The sequence below is a fragment of the Falco rusticolus genome, chromosome 7, assembly GCF_015220075.1.
Source record: "Falco rusticolus isolate bFalRus1 chromosome 7, bFalRus1.pri, whole genome shotgun sequence".
NCBI classification, from domain to species: domain Eukaryota; kingdom Metazoa; phylum Chordata; class Aves; order Falconiformes; family Falconidae; genus Falco; species Falco rusticolus.
In genome coordinates, this window is record NC_051193.1 from 778,287 (window position 1) to 798,811 (window position 20,525).

The window sequence follows — 20,525 nt, forward strand, 5'->3', positions numbered from 1 at the left end:
CAGGATGCTCCACCATCTAAAACACCTCACCAGGCTCTGCTAATAAATACGAATAAACATTCCCTAAATTTTGCTACTTGTGATTATCCTGGCCCAGAAAAGGCACAAGCCAAAGGGCTGGTCCCAAACCTGCAATACAGAATACAGATGGAAACACTGTACACATCAAGACATACAGATGGAGGGTATCACTGAGCACACGACTTCATGGGGAGCGTTTTCTAGAAAGCAGAATTCAACCACACAAGGGACGACAGCACTGACCACCAGTTAGAGCTAGTGATAGAGAGCAGAGGAGAAGAGGGACAAAGGAGAGATGACACAGCTGGCGCCTACTACTACTGGCATGCAGTGAGAGCTGTTAAACCAGGTGAGCAGAGTCCCAAGGAGCATTTCCAAAGAGTGGAATTTACCAGAGCTCTCCCAAGGATGGAGCTTGCCAAGCACCAGCCCAGCACCTTCCGCATCCCAGCAGGAAAGTTTTCTATGGCTAAAAACTTCCTAATGCCTTGCAAGAGGGTGGCCTCCAGGAACACAGCATGGCACTCCAGGTACAGCACAGCTCCTCGCCCACAGCTTTCGCCAGGCTATATAAAATACTACATTTTACACAAAATTCTCCCTTTCCTGATCTACAAGCAGGGAGATGCATGAAGATGCAGCCAAGCAATCTCAGTTCATACAGCCATGTCTTTCAATGAGCTTTTGAGTATTTCTGGCTCAAAACTCCTGGAAATTTATCAAGAACAACCTTAAAAATTCATGGAATTTGTAGATCTCTGCCTTCTTCCAGTGAGGAAATTATCCTAGGAAAAATTTATCCTTTATAATAAAAGCTTCTAACAGAAGTCATGAAAAGGCCTCCTTGGCCATCTGCCTTTCTTGGAAAAGCAGATTTTAGGATTGCACAAGATGTTAGCTGGACCCACAGCAACACTGTAGCGCAAAATAAATCACTGACTGTGGTTTTCATGCTTTTCTTTGGTTTTCTACTCAGCTTCACATCCAGCACCATAGCTGAAGCAGAGGAGCAAGGCAGCTCTACTCAGCGCTCCACCTGACCTCTTACGGCAGAAGACAATGACAATTCTTGGTGTTTATCCACACTTTATGGGAACATCTCCACCACCCCAGGGAAAAAAAAAAAAAAAAAAAAAGCGTGGGTTGGAAGCTGGCCTCTTCCACTCCTGAAATGTCTCTGTTTGTGATTTTCTGAAAGCAGCCTATTCAGGCAGGAGATTAAGCCTGAGATGCAAATGCTCTGCAGGCTCACGTAGCACGGTGCAGCAGCCCGTGGGACCTGCCAAGGGACACCAGTTAATGTGCTTGAAAAAGCCACTAAGGTTGTTTTTTTGTTGTTGTTTTCTTTTTTTTGTTTTAAACCCACTATTTCACTCTCACTATACTTTTCATTGCCCAATTTACATGTTTTTGCTTTCTCTAAGACACTGCCTGCCAGCATTGCTCCGATAACTGAGGACTGAATAATCATCGGATGCTGTGGCTAAGGATACAAAATCAGAAGTAACAGGAGGTGCAAGATTTATATAATCTTTGTTGTCTGTTGCTTTTCTATGGGTGTGTATAGATCATTTTTAGAGCCAAAATATCCTAGGTGGACTTTGCTATGGCGGTTAAAAAACAAAAAAAAAGGTAGCTGTGCAATACAAGTTGCAATGCTCCCAGTAAGGTATTCAAACTGTAGCTGATATCAAATCAAGACAGAAAATTTCCCCACAGTCAAGAAATAGAAATGATTTTCCCATTTTGCATCCATTTCTGCTGTTTGCCAAGTTTACCCATCTACAGCATCCTTGGAAGTGGGAGAAGAAGCAGTGGAGGGATCAGTGCAGCTAAGGTTAGCAAAGAAAGGCTCCCGCAGCTCCGCTCGCTCCCCTATTTCCCCCACCACGCTGGAAAAAATTACCATTTCGGAGTCACTGTAACAGGCCTGCCCCAGCCGGGCTGCAGGCACCACCTCGGGATGAGGAGGTTGGTCAGAGGAGAGAAGGAACTCAAAATGGCCATCGTAATCATCTTCCTCCGTATCCCCCTCCCCATCAGCAAAAGTACCTCTAGTCAAGAAATCGGAGCGCGTCCGCGCCATGCGGGCTTTCTTTTTATGGGTCGGTCTGGGAACCTGCTTGACCAAATGATAAAACAAACAAACAAAAGGTTTTTAAAATAAAAAGGGATTCTACCGACACTTGGTGTCACAGAGTAGCTCAAGTACAGCCTTAAGAAATCTCTGGGTGGCACTGCACCCCATGGAGGGCACACAATATTATATCTAGTGCAAAAAGAAAAAGGACCAGGAAAAACAAAAATCAAGACAGCACAGTGAAAATGGACAGCTATGGATGTTACTCAAACGTACATTAAACCGAACCAAGACAAGACTGTGTTGGACAGTGTTTGCCATCAGGACCAAAAGATCCTTCTTCTCCAGAGCTGCTATGAATTAATGTTACAGGGGCTTTCTATTTTTAAGAGAAGGTGTGAAGGTTGCTGTCCCGTGACATCCCCCTTCTCTATGTCTAGTAGCCCTTGTGCTTTACAGTTCCCTTCTTTGAAGCTTTTTGGGGAAAACTGGCAAAATAAGGTGGTTTTTTTCCCCTCCTGTTCAATTAAAAGAGAAAATAAGCAACCCACAACTTACCTCTCCTCTGCCAGACCCCGGCATCTTAAATGGCTTCTTAGCTAGCTCACCCTTGGAAAGGCTTTGATGATTTGCTTCTCTGCTGAAACACAACAGAACACAGATGTTTCGTCTTCTCCTAAAAGCCTTCCCACCATGCCAGCCCAGTTTGCAGGAGCGTACAAGTGCAGAGCCTGAGCAATCAACAAAATTGCAAGTTTGAGGTCATGGGGTTTTGGAATTGCTTTGAATTCTTCAGGATCTGAGTTAATACCAAAGGATAAGAAGATACAAAGTTCTGCCTGCCAACTCTACCCATCAAGGTGGTTACAGATGGTACCTTTTCACTTCTGGGTTCCTGAATGTGATTGTTCTGTTGCAGAATAAGTAGTACAATACAGAAAATCTTAATATATTTTTTTCCTGTTGCTTGTTCCGTGCATGAACCAGGAAAAGAAATGGAAAGAAATTTTTTGGGGGGAAGACTATTCTCAAATACCTACTTCCAGACCAATCCTCCAGGACCTCTTCCAGATTTTCATATGAATTGGTTCAGTAGGAAAGCATCCTCACTTTCCACCTAACACAGCATTAAAAAATGTACCCACTTAAGTTGCTTTTTGCTCAGCTCACTCTTTCTGCCATCGCTTCTGATTAAAACCCTCACTGTACCCATGTGCAAGGGATGCCGCTGGCTCTGCTGGGGGTGGGGGGTGGGGGGGCAAAGGGCTATTCCTTTATTGACTGCCCCTCTTTCCTATCACTTGTGTCAGGACTTAAAGTTCCTGCGTAAATTAAATCGGAATCTCCTCCCATCACAACACCACACAAACCACGAGACTACTGCACTTGGGGGTACCTGGGATTATCAACAGCAAACACTCACCGGTAGCTTTTGCCTTGGAAAGGGCGCAGCAGGATTTGGACAGGGGTTATGTCCTTTTTGAGCTAAATGGCAAAAACATCTCCATAATTAGCCCAGGCAGCTTAAGCAACACGGTAGGGTGGGATCAAATGTTGTCACAAGATCTTGCTGTGGTCTCTAGACCCTGTGCTGGAGCAGCTCATCATTTAAGCAATGTGACGGAGCTGAATGACTGCTAAGCCCATTACACATGTAATTATACATGCAAGTGATATGCTGTCAAAAGTGTGTTTGCATTCCAAACTCTCTTAGTTGCTTTTTTTTAACTTGCAATGGTAAGATTGTCTGAATGGCTTTGCTGGCTGTGTTAACTATACAGTAAACAAGAAAAATCCTAAAATTTTCGGCCTTACCTAGTCATTTCTACTCTGACCATTCCAAAATCCTAAGAATTTTTCTTCATCTTTACCTCGAGAAATAACTCCTATCACTGCTCATCTAGGGTAAACAAAAGCAGTGTCCACCCTGTCCACCCTCTTTCTATTAACTCACTTCACCTGTTAATGTCCATGATTATTTCCCCTGGCTTACATAATGTCTATCATAGACCGAGAAACTGTATTTCCAGTTCTTTTTCCTTTTCCTCTGATCTCTGCCCACTGGTTGCTAGAAGATCACGAAACCCATCTTCATTTAGCTAGGGGTTTCGTACAGTCTCCAGAAACAACATTCCGGACCATTTGTATAAAATGCTCTAGTTCTAGCAGAACAAAAAGCCTATGGAGAAAGCCCGCGGAGAAAGCCCACCATCTTTTTCTACTCACTGGAGGCCAAAGGGATTGTCTTTTTGGTGGTGTGAAGAACACAGTGCTTGCACCTCATTCTCCTCAGTGGCCTGGTTGGCCATTCGGGGTTGCCGGAGGCGCTCTGTCCCTTGAGAATTGGCTGCCGGGAAGTCCCTGGGTCCAAGCTGGTCTGGAATGGCACCGGGGTTCCAGTGTTGATCCTGATTGCCCCTCTCTTCGCTCAGGACATGCTGACAGGTCTGTCTTTGGGGACACTGTGGGCTGGAGAGCTTCCCCTGGTCCCAACGGTGAGACCTTTAATATCCACTGATGAGGCTGGAGTCCCACCTGTGGTGGGGCCATGCTCCCCTCTGCTCTGGGGGTGCAGGATGAGGACTGACTGAGGCCGGCTGTCTGGTTTTTTGGTTGGTTTGAGGGAGGGGTCCTTCATTCTGCTCTGCTCAGCCTTCTGCAAAGCCTCCACCCTGCCTTGCTGCTCGAAGGCTTTGCGCTGTCTCTCCAGAATTTCCTTCTGTTGACGGATCTGCTCCATCATCTCCCTCTCATTTTGCAGCTGAAGCTGCTTTTGTCGTTCCTCCTTTTCCACATTGAGCTTTTCCAGTCTCTTGATGACGGAGTCTGGAGAATGGGCCTGTGTCGCAGTCACTGTCCCACGTTCCTCTCTCTTGGTAGAGGGCTTTTCTTCCTCCCTTCCCAAGGCTCTGCCCTGGTCTGGCTCAGAGTCCTTGACCTCAGAGAACGTAACTGTCCTCTCCTCTCTTTCCACTGCTTTGTTCCTCAGGTTATTCTCCATCAGCTTCACCTTCACGTTGTCTTGTGGTGGAACATAGAAAGTAGGTAGGTTGCTGGAAATGGAGGTTTCTCTTGGATGCACCTTGTATATGATGTTCTGGGGGTCACAGACCATGTGCTCTTTGACAGTGAGGTTATCAGGGAGCTCCAAGTCTGAAGGCATCCTTCTGCAACCAGGTAAATTGCTGTTCACATCTGCTGCACAGAATGGCTTCTCATGCAGGTGAGCCTGGGGACTGCTGGGCAAAGAGTCAGTGGAAAACAACTGCACATCTTGCTCATCTAAAACTAAGTGAACAAGTTTATTACTTGGGGTATCTTCACAGCTTAACATCTCAAAGCTTCCTTGAGAACTTTCGCTCTCTGGGGTTCCCTGAGGGGAATGAAGTGCCTCAGATACAAGCTCAGTGGACCACCGCTGCTCTTCTGAAGGTGACAGCCCACCAGTGGACCGGACCTTGAGCAGCTCCAAGCTAAATTTTGCCTGTTCCAGTTCACGCATCCTTCGGCTTTCTCTTTTTGCACGAACTACTTTTTTCTGGTTAAGATCCTCCAGCGACTTGGGTCTCTCTCTCACAATGACCTCCTCTTCGGTGTCCATCCCACTCTGGCTACTGGCTCTCTCGTGTCTGTTGTACAATAAATTCGCAGAAGTATCCAGTGGGTCCATGTGATTTACTCGATTATTCTCCATCAGTGATTTATGTTCCTCTATAGCTCTCACTCGCTCTTCAAATGAGCCGTCCTCCCACTTAGACGGGTCGGAGCCCTGAATTTCCAAAGCATCATCTGCTTCCAGTACATCCTCTTCTCTAACTGACAGGCTGTTCTCCAGCTGCATCTCTTTTAATTGTTGCTCTTTCAAAGCTCTAAACCTGCAAGAAAGCAGAAAACCAGCATATTGTAGCCCTGTGCCCACTCATTTCCCTTCAATTCACTGCACTGGTGGCACCTCATCACCATCACCACCACCTCGCCACCGTCAGCATCTCAAGCAGCCCACTTTGCACATCTGGTGCAAGACAATGGGAGTGCATGTTTCGGTTTCAGCCTTCTCCTCTTATCTCTCCTATTCATGGACTGCCCCCACGCACCTGAAACGTCCTCTCGTGCTGATGGCAGCAGCTCCAGCCTCCATCCCTGGTCTAGCTCATCTGTAAGCTGACAGAGCCAGAAAATCTTAACCCATGGTACCCCCTTGTCTTCTCCATCTTCAGCATCCTGCCCGGGCTGCCTCTGGTACAGCTAGTAGGGGCTCGTGCCCTGTGCCAAAGAACTCTCTGCAGCTCCCAAATCTTCCACCTTATGTCAAGGTGCTCCACACCTTGCAGGCAGCACCTCTGGGGAATGAACCAAGACCTGCCCCACGGCCAGCAAGCCAACACATGGCTGGAAACCCTCTCCCCTTTGCAGCAGCTCTCTCCAGTACCTTCTGTCCCTGCGAGACAGCGCAGCAACCAGATCGGTGAGGCAATCTGAGTTAAAAATAGGTACTTAAACTGCTGCTGCTGCCAAGGGGAAAAAAACCCTCAGAAGTATTTATGGCCTCAGCTTTCCACTGCCTACGTGCTCCAACCTGAAATAGGTGCTGCTTATTCTAAGAGTAGGACATACAGCTAAAACTCCTTTGTTAGAAAGCACAGACAAACAAAGATCAGAGCAGGTCAGGATAGGGTCAGGGATCCTACAAAGGGACACCATCCTCTGTAAGTCACCGTAGTCTGAGCAGTGCCCAAGTTTGCATTAATCACCTCCCTCCCCAACAAACATCATCAGAAAACATTTTCTTTTTTAACCAAGGCCAAGGCGTTACCTTTGTCGTGCTAAATATCCTCTGCACACCGCTTGCAAGCAGACAACTTTGCTTCTGCTGGCTGTGTATGACTGCTTTGCACGGTGTCCTCGCCAGGCTGCCTGGATGCTGGTGGCTGCGTCATGCCGCCGCTTGACGTACTCCCGCCAGCAGCTCTGGATGAGGTGGGCTGCAAACTGCATCTGCAGGAACCTCCGCCTCTCCACAAAGCCACGCCAGTGGGTCTGGAGAACAAGGGCGGCTTTGCTGAGGACTAGAGGGTCCGGGGATGGTTCATCTTGCTTTCGGCTCTGGTAACTACGCCAAAATCTCTGCAAAGACAGCAGGTAGCTTCTTCTAACGGGTGTTGCATGGGGATGGGAGAGCACCTGCCTCCATGCAACCTCTCCAGCTGTCTCCCCAACTTATTGTGGCACCAGGATTCAAATCCTGATTGTAAGCTCCTTCTTCGGAGAGGGGACCAGATTTTACCCATCAGCTGTATCTGTAGGATTCGTGGATTATAATTTGCACCATCACCTACCTGTATGATCACTGCAGCTTGCCTTAAGCTCAGGAACTGCCTCCTGCAGAGCATGCTGCGGAACCAGCGCTGCAGCAGTGTGATACGCCGCAGTACCTCCTGATGGAGCAGGTCCTGCAGAAGCTGCCGCTCCCGCTCCTTCATGAAAACCTGGTAAAAACCCCCCCCCAAAATCACTAGCACGGAAAGCTTCCAAGACCCACATGACAAATGATTTAATTCTTACGGTTTCTGTGTCCTGGATGCCCAGAAGAAAGTTCAGCAGCTGATTTTACTAAAGCCAGGTGGCTAACAGTTTTCTGCAGTTTAATCTACACCCTGCAACTGTCCAAGCTCTGAATTACAGAGCCTCTGCTTTCCCTTCAGGGGAGGCAAAATAATAGTTACTGTATCAATCTGGGTCTACACACAGACATAGTTTTTTGAAGGCTGCCTCATTACAACTCGATCTGGGGCTGGTTTAACAATGATGTTCCTTACTATTTTGTGTTAGCAATATTCAAAACTTTGTTTAAGCCATTAACTTCTGGCAAACTGAAAAAAAATCATTTCATTAATTAAAACCATATATAAAGATGTTAATTTATCATTACAGAAATGCAAGTGAATGTTATATCTGTATCTTAAAGCCTGACGTGAGGATAAATATTTACCATTGTCCTTCCAACTTGGTAATTATCTGGATCAAGTTTTATTTTCCGGAAGAAATCATGGATATTGTGCTTAGATGGGCTGATTCCTTGTGGCAGAAGGACATGGAAATGGTTCACAAAATCCTGAGAAAGAAAAAATACAGCAACATCAAGATTTGCTTAGATGGGTCCTACTGTGTTCCTTTCTTCCCTGAAGAATGGATTTGCTCCACATGAAATGGGATCTATGGAGTGAGCAGAAGGACAGATAGCATTTTATGGACTGAAGAACACCAAGTTTTGTCCACCATTTGTGGTCTGATGGGAAACACATCAAAGCAGGGAACAAGCAACATTCAAACATCTTTCAGTGTGGGAGGAGAGGTTCTGCAGAACCGATGGGGTCATCTTGAGCGAAAAATGCTTTAAATCCTCAGAAAGGGATACTAAGGAAGGGGGTTACCAAAGGTTACCAAGGGGGTTACCATCTTCAAAGCATCTCTGAGGTGCTCCATCGGTTACTGCTGTGAGGACTCAAGAGAGCGGAGGAGGGATGAGAGGAGAGATCTGCCAAGTAAGGTTGGGATCCATGCTCACAAAAAAAAAAAAAAAAAAAAAGGAGCAGTTTTCCTTTTCTGAACAGCTGTTGCGCAGGACACGACATCTGGCCAAAAGCAGCTGCCAGCAGGGAACAAACTGGCACCAACATAGCATAAAAGGACTGACATTTGTGTGAAACCTGGCAAACACACAGAAAAGAAGAAAACAGGAAAAGCTGGATAACTCCTGAGCCGTTTAGAGGATGCCAGTCACCCTCCTGATGGGACGCAGTCAGCACCAACACAGTGGGGTGAATGCCATTACCATGTGATTCCAAAACACAGGCAAACAATACCTTTTTTTTGCAAAAAAGAAGCCCATGTTAAAAAAAAATACTGCTTTTGTCCAAAACCCATGACATGATCTGCAGAGGGGTTTGCAGCCTTCACCTAGACCAGCCTGCTAGAAATGAGCAGCGGCGCAGCAGAGGACCGCGTCATGCCAGACTTCAGCTCATTACATCCACTGCCTTATGTGAGTTACAAATTCTTTACCTTGTTAAAAAAATAGAGCTATCAACATTCAGATAACTCTGATAATAATGCTAAAGGTGGTGAAAGAATGAAAATGTTTTACTCAACCTGGAAGGAGTATTTGCAGCTGTATCCGGACTGGCGAATGCGAACAGTCTCCAGCATCCCTGTGTACCGCAGCTGTCTGAGCACCAGGCTGTCGTTGAACCGCAGGGGCAGCTGAAAGGGAAAAAACAGGTCAACAATGAGCAAATATTTCCTTTAACTGAAGCTCTTAACTGCATGGATGGGTGAACGGATTCAGCAGATGTAACACATCTGCACGACACGCACGTTGGCAATGATGTTAGGGGAGGGAGGGAACACGGGTCCCCAGGAACTGTACTAATCCCACCAGGGTTGAATCCTGTTTGCTTCCAAGCAGCCATCAGATGGACTTTCAAACAGCTAACTAGATATAAAAAGATATAAAGAAGTTTTTCTGGAGCTCCCAAACTGAGTAAGACCTCCCAAGGCCACAGCTAATAGGTAAGACTGCGAACAACTAAATAATCTCCTAGGCATAAAGCTTCATCTTTAAATGTCTGGGTAAAACTCTGAAGGATTAACCCACAAGAAAGCATCACAACTGATGTGTATTCTAAACTCCTTAGCCCATGAGACAAATGCTTAAAATCAAATTCAAGAAATACAATGCATCACTGAGTAAGTTTGAATAATGTAGCTTATTCTAAAAGCATCTGCTTTTACCTGTAGAAACTTTTACTTTAAAGAAACTTTAGGGCTTAGTAACAGCACAAGTGAATTCACGGCTCTGTAAATCTCTATTACAGATGGCAGGAGCTTCAAAGGAGTCAAATTCATTTATTAAAACCAATATATTTTTCACACAAATTCAACTCATACATTTTTCATCTACATGTTTCTTCAATTACAAGAAGAGCCAGTGCAGTTTATCAGGAGCAACCCCCAAGGGATAATATCTACGCTTCCCATTGCTCATATACAAATATCTTCTAAATCCAACTTGATTTGAGGCTTTCTTTTCTTTCTACCCCCCTGTAAAAATTTACAAAATATTTCAAAGATTATTTTTATCTGGACCACTTCCACAGGACGGCATTTACCTTTTCGGCATTGGATCGAATGCACTTTACAAAATAAGGTTCTGCTTGGCCAAGGGTCTCCATCAGCTTGTTGAGTGATGCCTGCAACAGAGAAGACATCTTCAGTTGGGAAACGGAGAATAGACTACAACGAATAATGAAAATCCAAGGGCTTAAATCAGAAAAAATAAAATTTGGAATAAATGATGAGTAAACCAGGCATACGGGAAATCTTTCCCCAAAATGAGTATTTCCGCTCAAGCAACTTGGCTGGCTTTGTCTTTGCATCCACCAAATTAGCTTGAGAGAAATATAATGCTGGGTTGTATTTCAAGATCCCTGGTTCGACCTTTTCACACCAGCCACTGAAGCCCAAAGTCACACCCTGCTCTGCAACAAGCCTCTTCTAGACCTGAGTGGGAGCCCCAAGACAAGGAGTCACACCTTGCACCAAATAACCACTGATGGTTTTTAAATATAAATAAAATTTTCCCTTATCAAAAGTGAGTCCACGCAGCATTTATTGCTGCTTTAAAAATGAATTTTCTTAATGACAGCGTTGCAAGGGGAAGATCTGGAATTCACCATGATCTGCAATCTGGAATTCGCAATAATTTTTGAAGCCTGTGAACCCTAACACTTCATAGGTTGTTTTTAGAGGAGAGTAACTTTAATGCAGGCATATTCCTGGCCGTATTCCTCTGCTGAAATGCACAATTGTGATCACTGAGAACTGAGGGTTTTCCAGGTTCCCATTTTATATTTCCCCTTATTTCTGCATCATCATTAGGAGTCTAGCCCATAAAAATGAATTTATATTGGCATCATTGCTAAACCCAACTGATGTCCAGCAGGACATCAATCTGAGTTATTCCTCCACCTCGCAAATCTTTGACTCCTCTGTGACGAAGCACAAACTCTTTGAATAAAAACATACTGAAAATGAGAGCATGCTGAGTCAGTCTGCGGCTGGCCAGGCTCCTTGACTGCATTTTTTTCACTGTGCCCTATAAATACTTTTAGTATCTCCAATTGCTGAGCACATTACTGACATAGTATTAGTAACGTACTCCAGAGCTGATTACTCCTGCTTTTAATAGTGTTTAAAACTCAGCTGTGTAAAAGATACTCTGTTGCCTATTTACTATAAGCAGAGTTATAAATTTTTGAATATATATGTTAATAAAATGGCGTGATATTAGAAAGAAGCATTTTGCCTACAGATCTGCTTGCAGGAAGCCTTTTCTACTCCTGATCATTTAAAAGACATTTTGATGGGAAGCCTTTCATGTTTAGAAAAATTTATGTACATCCAGGATCTGGGAAGAATAAGGGATGGATCCCATGCATGTGTGGTGCAGCTGCGTTGTGTGTCTATTAACTGCATGCAAATGTGCCTGTCGTTCCCATCCCAGGGAGCAGTGGGAACACCGCAATGCAGAAGGCCTCCACTGGCACGCTCCTGGTTTTATTAAAAGTAGACTGAAATCACTTTTATTAAAAAAAAAAAAGAAAAAAAAAGCCTATGAGGAGATATTAATCAGCAATGATGCTGCACCATCCCACTGTGACCCACACTGGGCCAGTGGGAGGGAAGCGGGGTACACATGGGATGCAACCCCTTTGCCAAAGTCCTGCCGCAAGCCCGGCAAGCAAAGCACTCCTGGCACTGGCAATTGTGGAAATTGGACCATACTGTGATCACCAGCCCCGTAGGAGGGGGTATTTCCATTTCATCAGCAGCCAGCGACATCCTGCACACGGCAGATGGTTCAGGCACCCTCTGCCATCTGGCGCAAGCTCTGGTCATCAGGAATCTGTAAAGGACACGCAAGGTCCCTGGATTAACCCTGTACCCTGCTCCTTTGTTTCTCTGCCTGCAAAACTTTCCACCCACGTGCTCTTTCACCACCTGTATTTGGTCTTTCAGGGTGTGACGAATTGTCTCAGCATCACCCCGTGCTAGACAGGGCAGCATCCTGCATGCAGGATAAAAGCATAGGCTATAAATTGCCGTGCTGCAGTTTAGGTACCAGCAGTCTAGTTTTCAACTGTGAAAGCCATCACTGCTCCTACAGCATCCTCTAATACAGCTATTTCACCTATAGATTACCGTAAGTATAGGTATAGTTAAAATCAATAGGAGATGGCAAGCCCGGTGTTCAGGCATTAGCCACAAGGCAGCATTTATCAGCAAAAAAACCCAACCAACCCACCAAAACCCCAGGATAGGAAACATTTGTATTTTCTGCCTGTGACCCAGTTCCATGCACAGCAATTTTATTAGCCTGCCCGTGATAAAAAAAGTGATCTCACTGGTTTGCACCAGGCTGCTCTCTCGAGAAAATGCTTCTCTCTTACAAGTGTTAAATGAAATCAGGGCTGGAATGCTCAGCATCTGTCTAAGAGGAGACACAGGCAGTCACACCAAAGCTGCCTTCAACTTAAATATGTTTTTATTCTTTTAAAGAAAAAAAGGTTGTGTAGTAGGCACAGCTCCTATGTTGTCAAGTCATTGCTGGGGAACATCAGAAAGTCTAAGAAGGGTATTTGAACGATCTGCTTTGCTGCACAGGGGCAGGGGGGAAATCTTCACAGCACTGAGTGTTCTTTTATTTGTATGCACTGCAAAAATATATAAAAAAAATCTCAATCACACCCCCTGAAGCTTTTCACGGTTTTGTCTGAAGGACAAACAGGTTTCAGGAAGGCATTTCACTCCAAGACATCCCTGCTTCATCCTCTTGTGGTACTGTGTGAATTAAACTCTGCAGAAGTGTATTTTAACCAGCGTACCATTAGACTATACTAAGCTTTACATATATATATGTACACACACACTCACACACAGATGTGTATTCTGCACATTATAGTTAAGTAGGCTTCTATATGTGTGTGTGTCTGTATGCATTTAATTACTTAATCTTACCCAGTTCTACACAGAGACTTTCTAAAAATGACCCACATCTCAAAACCAGAAAAACCAACCCAAAATTTCAAGTCAAAACCAAGCCAGACTTGCTTAGAAACCAATGTTTAACTGAAAAGCTGCTTTCTAATATTACCACCTGCCTGTGCATGTGTCTTCTAGCAGTTTCCAGGCCCTGATGCACATATTGGAGGATTATTTTCACTGCAGCTATTCCTAGGGCTGGCTGGCTGGTGCACAGCACCCACAACACAACAAATGCTGTTATCGATCCCTCCTTTGAATTATTCTGCCTGCCCGGAGAGAATGCAGCAATATTTTGACCTTTCCACCCCTATTAAAATTCACATTCTGGCTGGCTTAAAAACAGATTCAATTTCAGACACTGAATACAAGTAAAAAGACTGGGAAAATGTCATTTTGGGTTTCTGTGGTTGCTGGATGTGGCAAAGAAAGTGCCACGATGCAATAGTTTGGAAAGTGAGGTACCAGAGGACAGGGATGCACACTTGCTTGACCGCATCATCCCCCACCACTGCTCTTGTTTCTCTCCATTTACACTAGATACCTGCAAGATGTTTCCCAGCCTAACAAAACCACATCCTCAACCGAATTCATGTTCTAAAAGGTGGTGAGGATGGGACAGGACTGGGCCTACAAGCATCCTCCTAGGCACCCTGGGGACCCAGAACAGGTATTTGCTTTTAATTCACCTCTCTGTATCAAAGGTGAAGGATTACCTGGAACTGGGCACTGATGCTGGGCGGTTTTTTCTTCTTATGGAGATGAAGGAGAGATTTGGTAATGCGGTCGTGCAGCGTCAGGTTGGTTAGGTGCTTGAGGGACTTCACATCCAGCATGTGCTGTGGAAAAAGAGAGACTCCATTTGTTCTTGATAAATACAAGAATAACTGGATCTTATCACCATGCTGTCTGCTCTGTCCCTCTTTATATCCTCTGCAGGGCTTCCTCAGGTGACCACCCTACTTAATCTTACTGGGAAACAATGAGGGATGGCTTGAAATGTAGCTCTGCTCTATTTAGCCAGAGCCAGATTCCCCACATCATGTTCCTCCCAAGCTCCTCTGAGGACTTGACCACAGGAAATTTAGGCTCTCCCACCCACTAAAGGCTGCAGACAAACAATTCACTGTTAATGAGCAGTACATTGATTAACTCTATCTGTGCCAATCTGGGTGCAATGTGCATGCATAAACCCAAAGGCTGCTCCTCCTGATCCTCCATTCTGACCATTGACAGACACAGCACCAGCAAGGACCACAACAAGTATTATTCTAGCTACAACAGATCTCTTGGCATCTTGTAAAATACAGTAAATGCAGCCAAGATGGAAGGAAACTGAATCAGACAAGCCTGTTGTCTATCAGGTACCAGCCCTCCTGCATAACCTACGTGCTCATTTTAGTTTAGAGATTTGATTATCAAATTTTGCCAGCACCTATGTACTCCTTCCCAGGAGGAATTAAAAAGGAGACATAGCAGGCCCAAGAAAGGAGGATGCAAGTGCTCATACAATACTCTTCCAGCACAAATCAGGGCTGAAATCCTTTCATTTTTTGTAAATTAAACAGCTTTGAACACAGCTGAGCTGACAAAGGTCTTGATGTAGACACAAATGATCTTCCTCATACCCATCAGCATCTCACCACTGTACCTACAGCCTTAACCCCTGGACCAGCAGGTAAAAATGCTGCTTCACACTCACCTTTGGGAGATTGGGTTTGGCTTTGAAGTTCTTATTTCGCCTGGGGAGATAATAAATGGCTCAGGTTAATCTACACGTGCAATGGCAGGATGGAGGAGTTTATGAAACAAGCCCTTCCAAGTCCCCTTTAGCAGCTGCTTCCTATAACCTGCACTGAAACTGGGCAGCTTCTGCATGCTACAAACTAATTTTACAAATGTAGTGGCACAGGTTTGAGAGGAAGGTATCCAATTAAAGGGAATCCTTACACTGGAAATGATGGGGATGCCGGTAATTTGGGTAAAGTAAGGGAGCGGCATCGCAAAATGACTGACCACCCTCCTGCTTTCTCATACCCCGTGTGAACTCCAGCCACCCTGGCGATGTTCTCTGAAACTTCTGATGAGGCTGCAGTGTGAATCATCAACATTGTCTCCCCACCTAATTTGTAATGGAAACTTTGATATTATGTTAAAAAATGTGACTGCATTACATCACTGTCATATCTTGAGACTGGTTTGACCAGCAGATTCATTCTTTCTCTCTCTTCCCTGCGTCTGTCATTACAAATGAATGATAAGAGTTAAGTAAATCAGGTGCATAAAACACCAGGTTCGCTTTGACCCAACTGTGAAATGTCTCCAAGTCTACTGGAAACCCTGATATTTTTATATTCTGGCTATCTACATTCCTTTAACTGCCCATGCTGCTCATTAAGCTCCAGGAATAAAGCCAAAATCCCCTCCTTTTGTACTGACATGAGGATGCCATGGGCCCTCTCCAGCAGCTTGCTGTTGGTCGCGTTGACGAATATCCCATCTTTGTCTAGGAAGGTGCCTGGGCTGGCAAGCCTGCTGTGCCGCATCCCCATCCGGCCATTCCAGCCAACTGCATAGGCATCACTGCAACACCAAACACCACGCAGTGTTAGGAAGATATAAACCCCCCTGGTTCTACGACCAAAAAAAAAAAATAATAAATAATAAATCCATCAGTGCATCAGTGGAAAATGAGAGTCGCCGCTTTATTCTTATCAGCATTCATTTGCTCCCATGGGATGAACTCATGACGCCAGACACCGGATGAAACATTCGGCTACCTAAGCACCCTTCAAAAATCAAATATTCATAGAAGAATCGAACTATCAGCAGGAGAACAGCTTCCAGCTCGCCCAGACAGAAGGCTTGGGTCTACAGATACCTCAGTGATCTGAAGAATACAAGATGACCCCTCCTATCAGCCTTGCCATCATTAACAGAGTCACTACTTCAGATGATGCTGGTGCTGACTTTGTCTTCTCAATTCATGCACTCGTTTCATCAGGAAAAGAAAAAGCAAGTATCATTTGTGACAGATTAATCATTTGCCGCAAATGAAGGATGCCAGCCCCAGCTGCACCACCGGGTTGGCCCAGAAACACTCACCGGGCCCTGATCACAAATCACTTGGCAAATTTTGTCCGCTCTGCCATGGAGCAGAGCTGCTTTGGTGTCCCAAAATGCTCGCCTGGCTGCAGAAGGACTGAAGGGAATGGTGAGAGGAACCAAAATCCTCTCTTGGAGGAAAGGAAATGGGTACTCAACAAAACTCCACATCAGGGCAAGTAATTTCCAGAGTTGAGGAGCCTTCCTGTGGTGTCTGGGATTATGCAAAGCCTCTCCTGGGCTGCACCCAACTGCAATACTTCGGGTTTGGTGGTGGGGTTTGGTTTTTTTTTTTAATTTTGTTTGTGGGTTGTTTGGGGTTTTTTTCCCCCCTAATATTTTAAACTCTTTGTCAGCCTTGTATAAACCATCATATGAAATAAAGATGATCTAAGGAAGGATGTGGGGTCTGCAACCTGCCCCCCAAGCTACCTCAGACAGGAGGAATAGGAATAGGAGGAGACTCAACGCAGCACCAGTCTTCTGATGCTGAAGGACATGGTGGTTTAAAAAGGCCCCCGGCACCGGTCACTTCTAAGGTCTAGCAACAAGGCAGCCCTTAGCCTTAAAGTCTGGATTTGAAGGAAAGGCAAATACCAAATGCCACATGGAAATTAAAAAATAAAGCCTGTAAATCTGTTCTTTCCTGGAGCCAGCCTTGGAGCAACATGATGCTGGAGTATAAGTTACCTTGCTGCCTTGCTGCAGCACTTTCCAAATTCCTTCCTAGCCCCATGAAATTAGTATTTTCACATGTACCACTATTAAAAGAAAGGATGAAATCACAGCAAAGTAAACCCCTAGCTGAGTGCTCCAGGACCTACTTTTTTTAAGCAGCCTGTGCAATTAAAGGAAGGCCAGCGAGAAGTGTTAGTATCCAGGTGATCTCCCCCGTCCACCTTCTGTCTCTTTACAGCTAAGGTCCCATCCATCACAAACCTCCTATTTGCAGGAGGAAAACAAAAATCACCAGTTGATGGGTACCACTGAACATCAATGGCCACTTTTGGAATCTACAACCCATCATCAATCGTGGCTGACCTCAATGCACTCCCAGGCTTGAGACCGGCTGTGGATATATGGACTCACAACAAGACACCAAGGAATAGAAAAACTCAGAAATTCCCAGGTGGCCTTGGGGAAGAAAAAATAGAGGGGAAAAAAAGACATAAACCAAGAGCTCTGTTTATTATGGACACTTTAGGATGGTGCACATAGCAATCGACGTAGCCCTTCTTGTACTTGGGGGGTCAATCATCTCACCAAGCCCAACCAACTGTTTCAAGACAGTCTGATCAACACCTGCTTTCCTGCATGCCCCTTAGACATCACTGCACACAAAACAGTTTCACGAACATAAACCATCAGGAAAACCGACAGCCCGAGTGGTTTGGGTTAGCAATGGCATGGCTTTCATTACTCGACGGGCAGGGAAGCCGCTTCCAAGGCACGCTGGCTTCCCAGCGCCCCGCTGAAGCCTGGTCCGCCCCTGCCAGCATGTGCAAACCACCCGTCGCTCTCTCCTGAGATCAGAGGAGAGCGCCTGGCTTGCTAAAGCCTCCACAGTGACTTCCTGCATGATGTCATAACTCAGATCTGCTTTTAGAAGCAAGCCCCAGGCTATCCTGTGGGTTGGATGTACAACGCAGACTTATCAGCAACCGCATGATCATGAGATGGCTTTGAAAGCAAATTCCTGTTTAATTTAGCTCCATAAATCACCTGCCTGTCTATCTGTTGGAAAGCTGTTAAAGTAAATCTCTCTTCTACATGTGTTACCTTCACCCCTGTATTTACCCCTTCTTGCTCAACAAGCGCAATTTAACTGAAATACCGACATTTATCAAGTGTGACATGATTCTTCAGGCCAAATTCATCCACAATGAAAGGGATCAAAATCCTCTGCCTACTCTGAAAGTGCAGGCTGGGTTGTAGAGATGTTACGAGAGGTCCGGTTTATGCTCTCAGAAAGAAGAGGCATGGATGACATCTGGGGACCCATCACTGATGATGTCCAAGAGAATCGAAGATCATGGACCATGCTACTGAGGACACACCAGGAGGAACATGGGAATTAGAACAGCTTCAAAAGTATATTTTCTGCAAATACATCAGCAAATGGAATAAAATGTCTGTCCTGACCCTGTTAGGATACAACTGCTGAGGATGATGAAGGAAGACACAGTAGCTGCTGCCCTTGATCCCAGCTGTTTAAGGCAACTTGTCTGCTGTGCTGGTTTGGGTTAAGCCAAATAAAAAGAGCCGACCACAGACTGAACCACACAGTAAAGAACTACATCCTCCTCAGTGCCTGGGACAGAAGGAGTTTCCCTGCCTTTACAATGGCCCCTCACTGAGATAACTGAAATGTTCTGGCCTATGAAAATGCCGGCAGCCCGAGCTCCTGCACTGACGTGCCTCCAAAACTGGACCTGGACAGTCAGGAAAAGCCCCATCCCATTTCACAGATGTTCTTCATACAGCAACATCAAATTTGAAGGCTTGCTAGAGAAACTGCAGAACTTCTCTTATCTACACATGAAGATCTCCACATGGACAAAGTTTCACATTACATCATATTTAGGGAAACCTGTGCAACCAGACATGCTAGAAACAGTGAACGTCACCTTTGGAGACATCAACCTTCTCTCCTTCAAATGTTACAATGTACCTACTACCGTCGTAACCCAACAGATTAAAGCTGTAGCAGCTACAGCATTAGGGGAAAGAAAAGGAGGGGTGGGAAAGACTGATGTGTGAGGACAACCAGGGTTTGCATCACCTTCCCATGACAAGGTGAGATTGCTTGCACAAGCTGGATTTCTGCCCAAACTCGAGAACTGGCACAAATTTATTAATTTGATCCAACAATTTTATGGAATTTTATACAATTCTCCTTCAGCAGGGTGGCACCACCACTCTCAAAGGGAGGACATGCAGGGCATGAGGGATATTCTAGTCTTGATAGCACTCAAGAGGGCATGTGGTAAACAAAGCTAGACAATAAAAGCCACTTTTGTTCCCCTAGAAAAAAAAGGAACAACATTTATCTGATTTCTGTCTTGGCCATTTGGCATTAAAAAATCAGTAAAAAATTAGGTTTTATAATATATTTAGAGGATATTTTGTTTTGGGTGGAAGGGAAGCACACCGAGATGCAAGGACCATTACAGGGCATTTGATGGACATGTTTCAGGAGACAGTCTCAGACTCCTCTTGACTTGTTGCAGACTTCTTGTGAAACTCAGAGCAGCTATGAAGTTACACCTGAGTGTCTGCAGCTCCAAGCAATCATTTTAAAGAACTGAGGATGCTTGATCATATCTTTCCCCAGCACACACACACATCTGTTCAGAGGGAAGCAGAGAGGCACCATACCCCTTTAGAGGTGGTATTTGGATAATTGGACTTTCTGGGGTCTGCAGAGGGATAACATGAGTAGCTGGAGAAAAGGAGGAGGATCAGTGCCCAGATATCCCTTTTAAAATGAAGATATTTTTCTTCATAAGCAATTTAATTCTGAAATGGATTTGGAATACTTTTTGCAGAAGAGGCACAGATGCATCTCAAAGCGTAGACCTGACTCTCAAACAAAAAGATCTTATTAAGTAGTTGTTTCAATGGCCAGAACCTTCAAGGAATGATTAAAAACTAAACCCGTACATAGAAACTGTAAAAGCATTTGTGAAGTTAGCATGTTTCTTTCCCATAAAAACAAGCAAGCATTTAACAGGGTATCATCTCAAGCCTCACAACCTCCCAGATCCTCCACACCACTTGCACGCAGTTCTGTACCAAAACATATCATTGGGGTTTTTGCACCAATAAAATCCTTGGTAAATATTTATCTCCTTGACAGTGGCACATTCATTAATTTTTTTTGCAAGCTTCTTACCACCTCATACGCCACACCAATGACAAGTGCTGCCTTTTGATGCAGGGAAGTTGCCTTCCCTGCCTGCTGTTCAGTCAGGAAAGATATTTAGATATGATCACATAGCAGAGAAGGAATGAAGAGAAGACAAAATCAATAAGCAAGCTGGGAGAAACATTAATACAATCATTGATAACAACAGGCAGTGCTCTCCCACCCCAGATTTCCTTGCCGTGCCAACATAAAAGCAAGAGGCTTACCGCTGGGTCCTCTCGTTGATGGTATTGACTCCCTGGAGATCTGAGAGCGGTGTCCGTGGGCTCTTCCGAGTAATACCTAAAGCAG

The 20,525-nt window shown here is 45.0% G+C and overlaps 1 protein-coding gene across 1 annotated transcript in view; it reads right to left on the minus strand.

The window, feature by feature from the left end:
• Positions 1-20,525, minus strand: part of MYO9A (myosin IXA) — a 184,028-nt gene that overhangs the window by 21,070 nt on the left and 142,433 nt on the right. Inside the window, 14 exon segments of the mRNA XM_037395109.1 lie at positions 1,928-2,140; positions 2,660-2,741; positions 4,328-4,471; positions 4,473-4,535; positions 4,537-5,976; positions 6,915-7,225; positions 7,438-7,587; positions 8,091-8,213; positions 9,251-9,361; positions 10,270-10,350; positions 13,918-14,040; positions 14,904-14,943; positions 15,641-15,784; positions 20,441-20,516. Coding sequence (XP_037251006.1) covers positions 1,928-2,140; positions 2,660-2,741; positions 4,328-4,471; positions 4,473-4,535; positions 4,537-5,976; positions 6,915-7,225; positions 7,438-7,587; positions 8,091-8,213; positions 9,251-9,361; positions 10,270-10,350; positions 13,918-14,040; positions 14,904-14,943; positions 15,641-15,784; positions 20,441-20,516 — 3,101 coding nt within the window.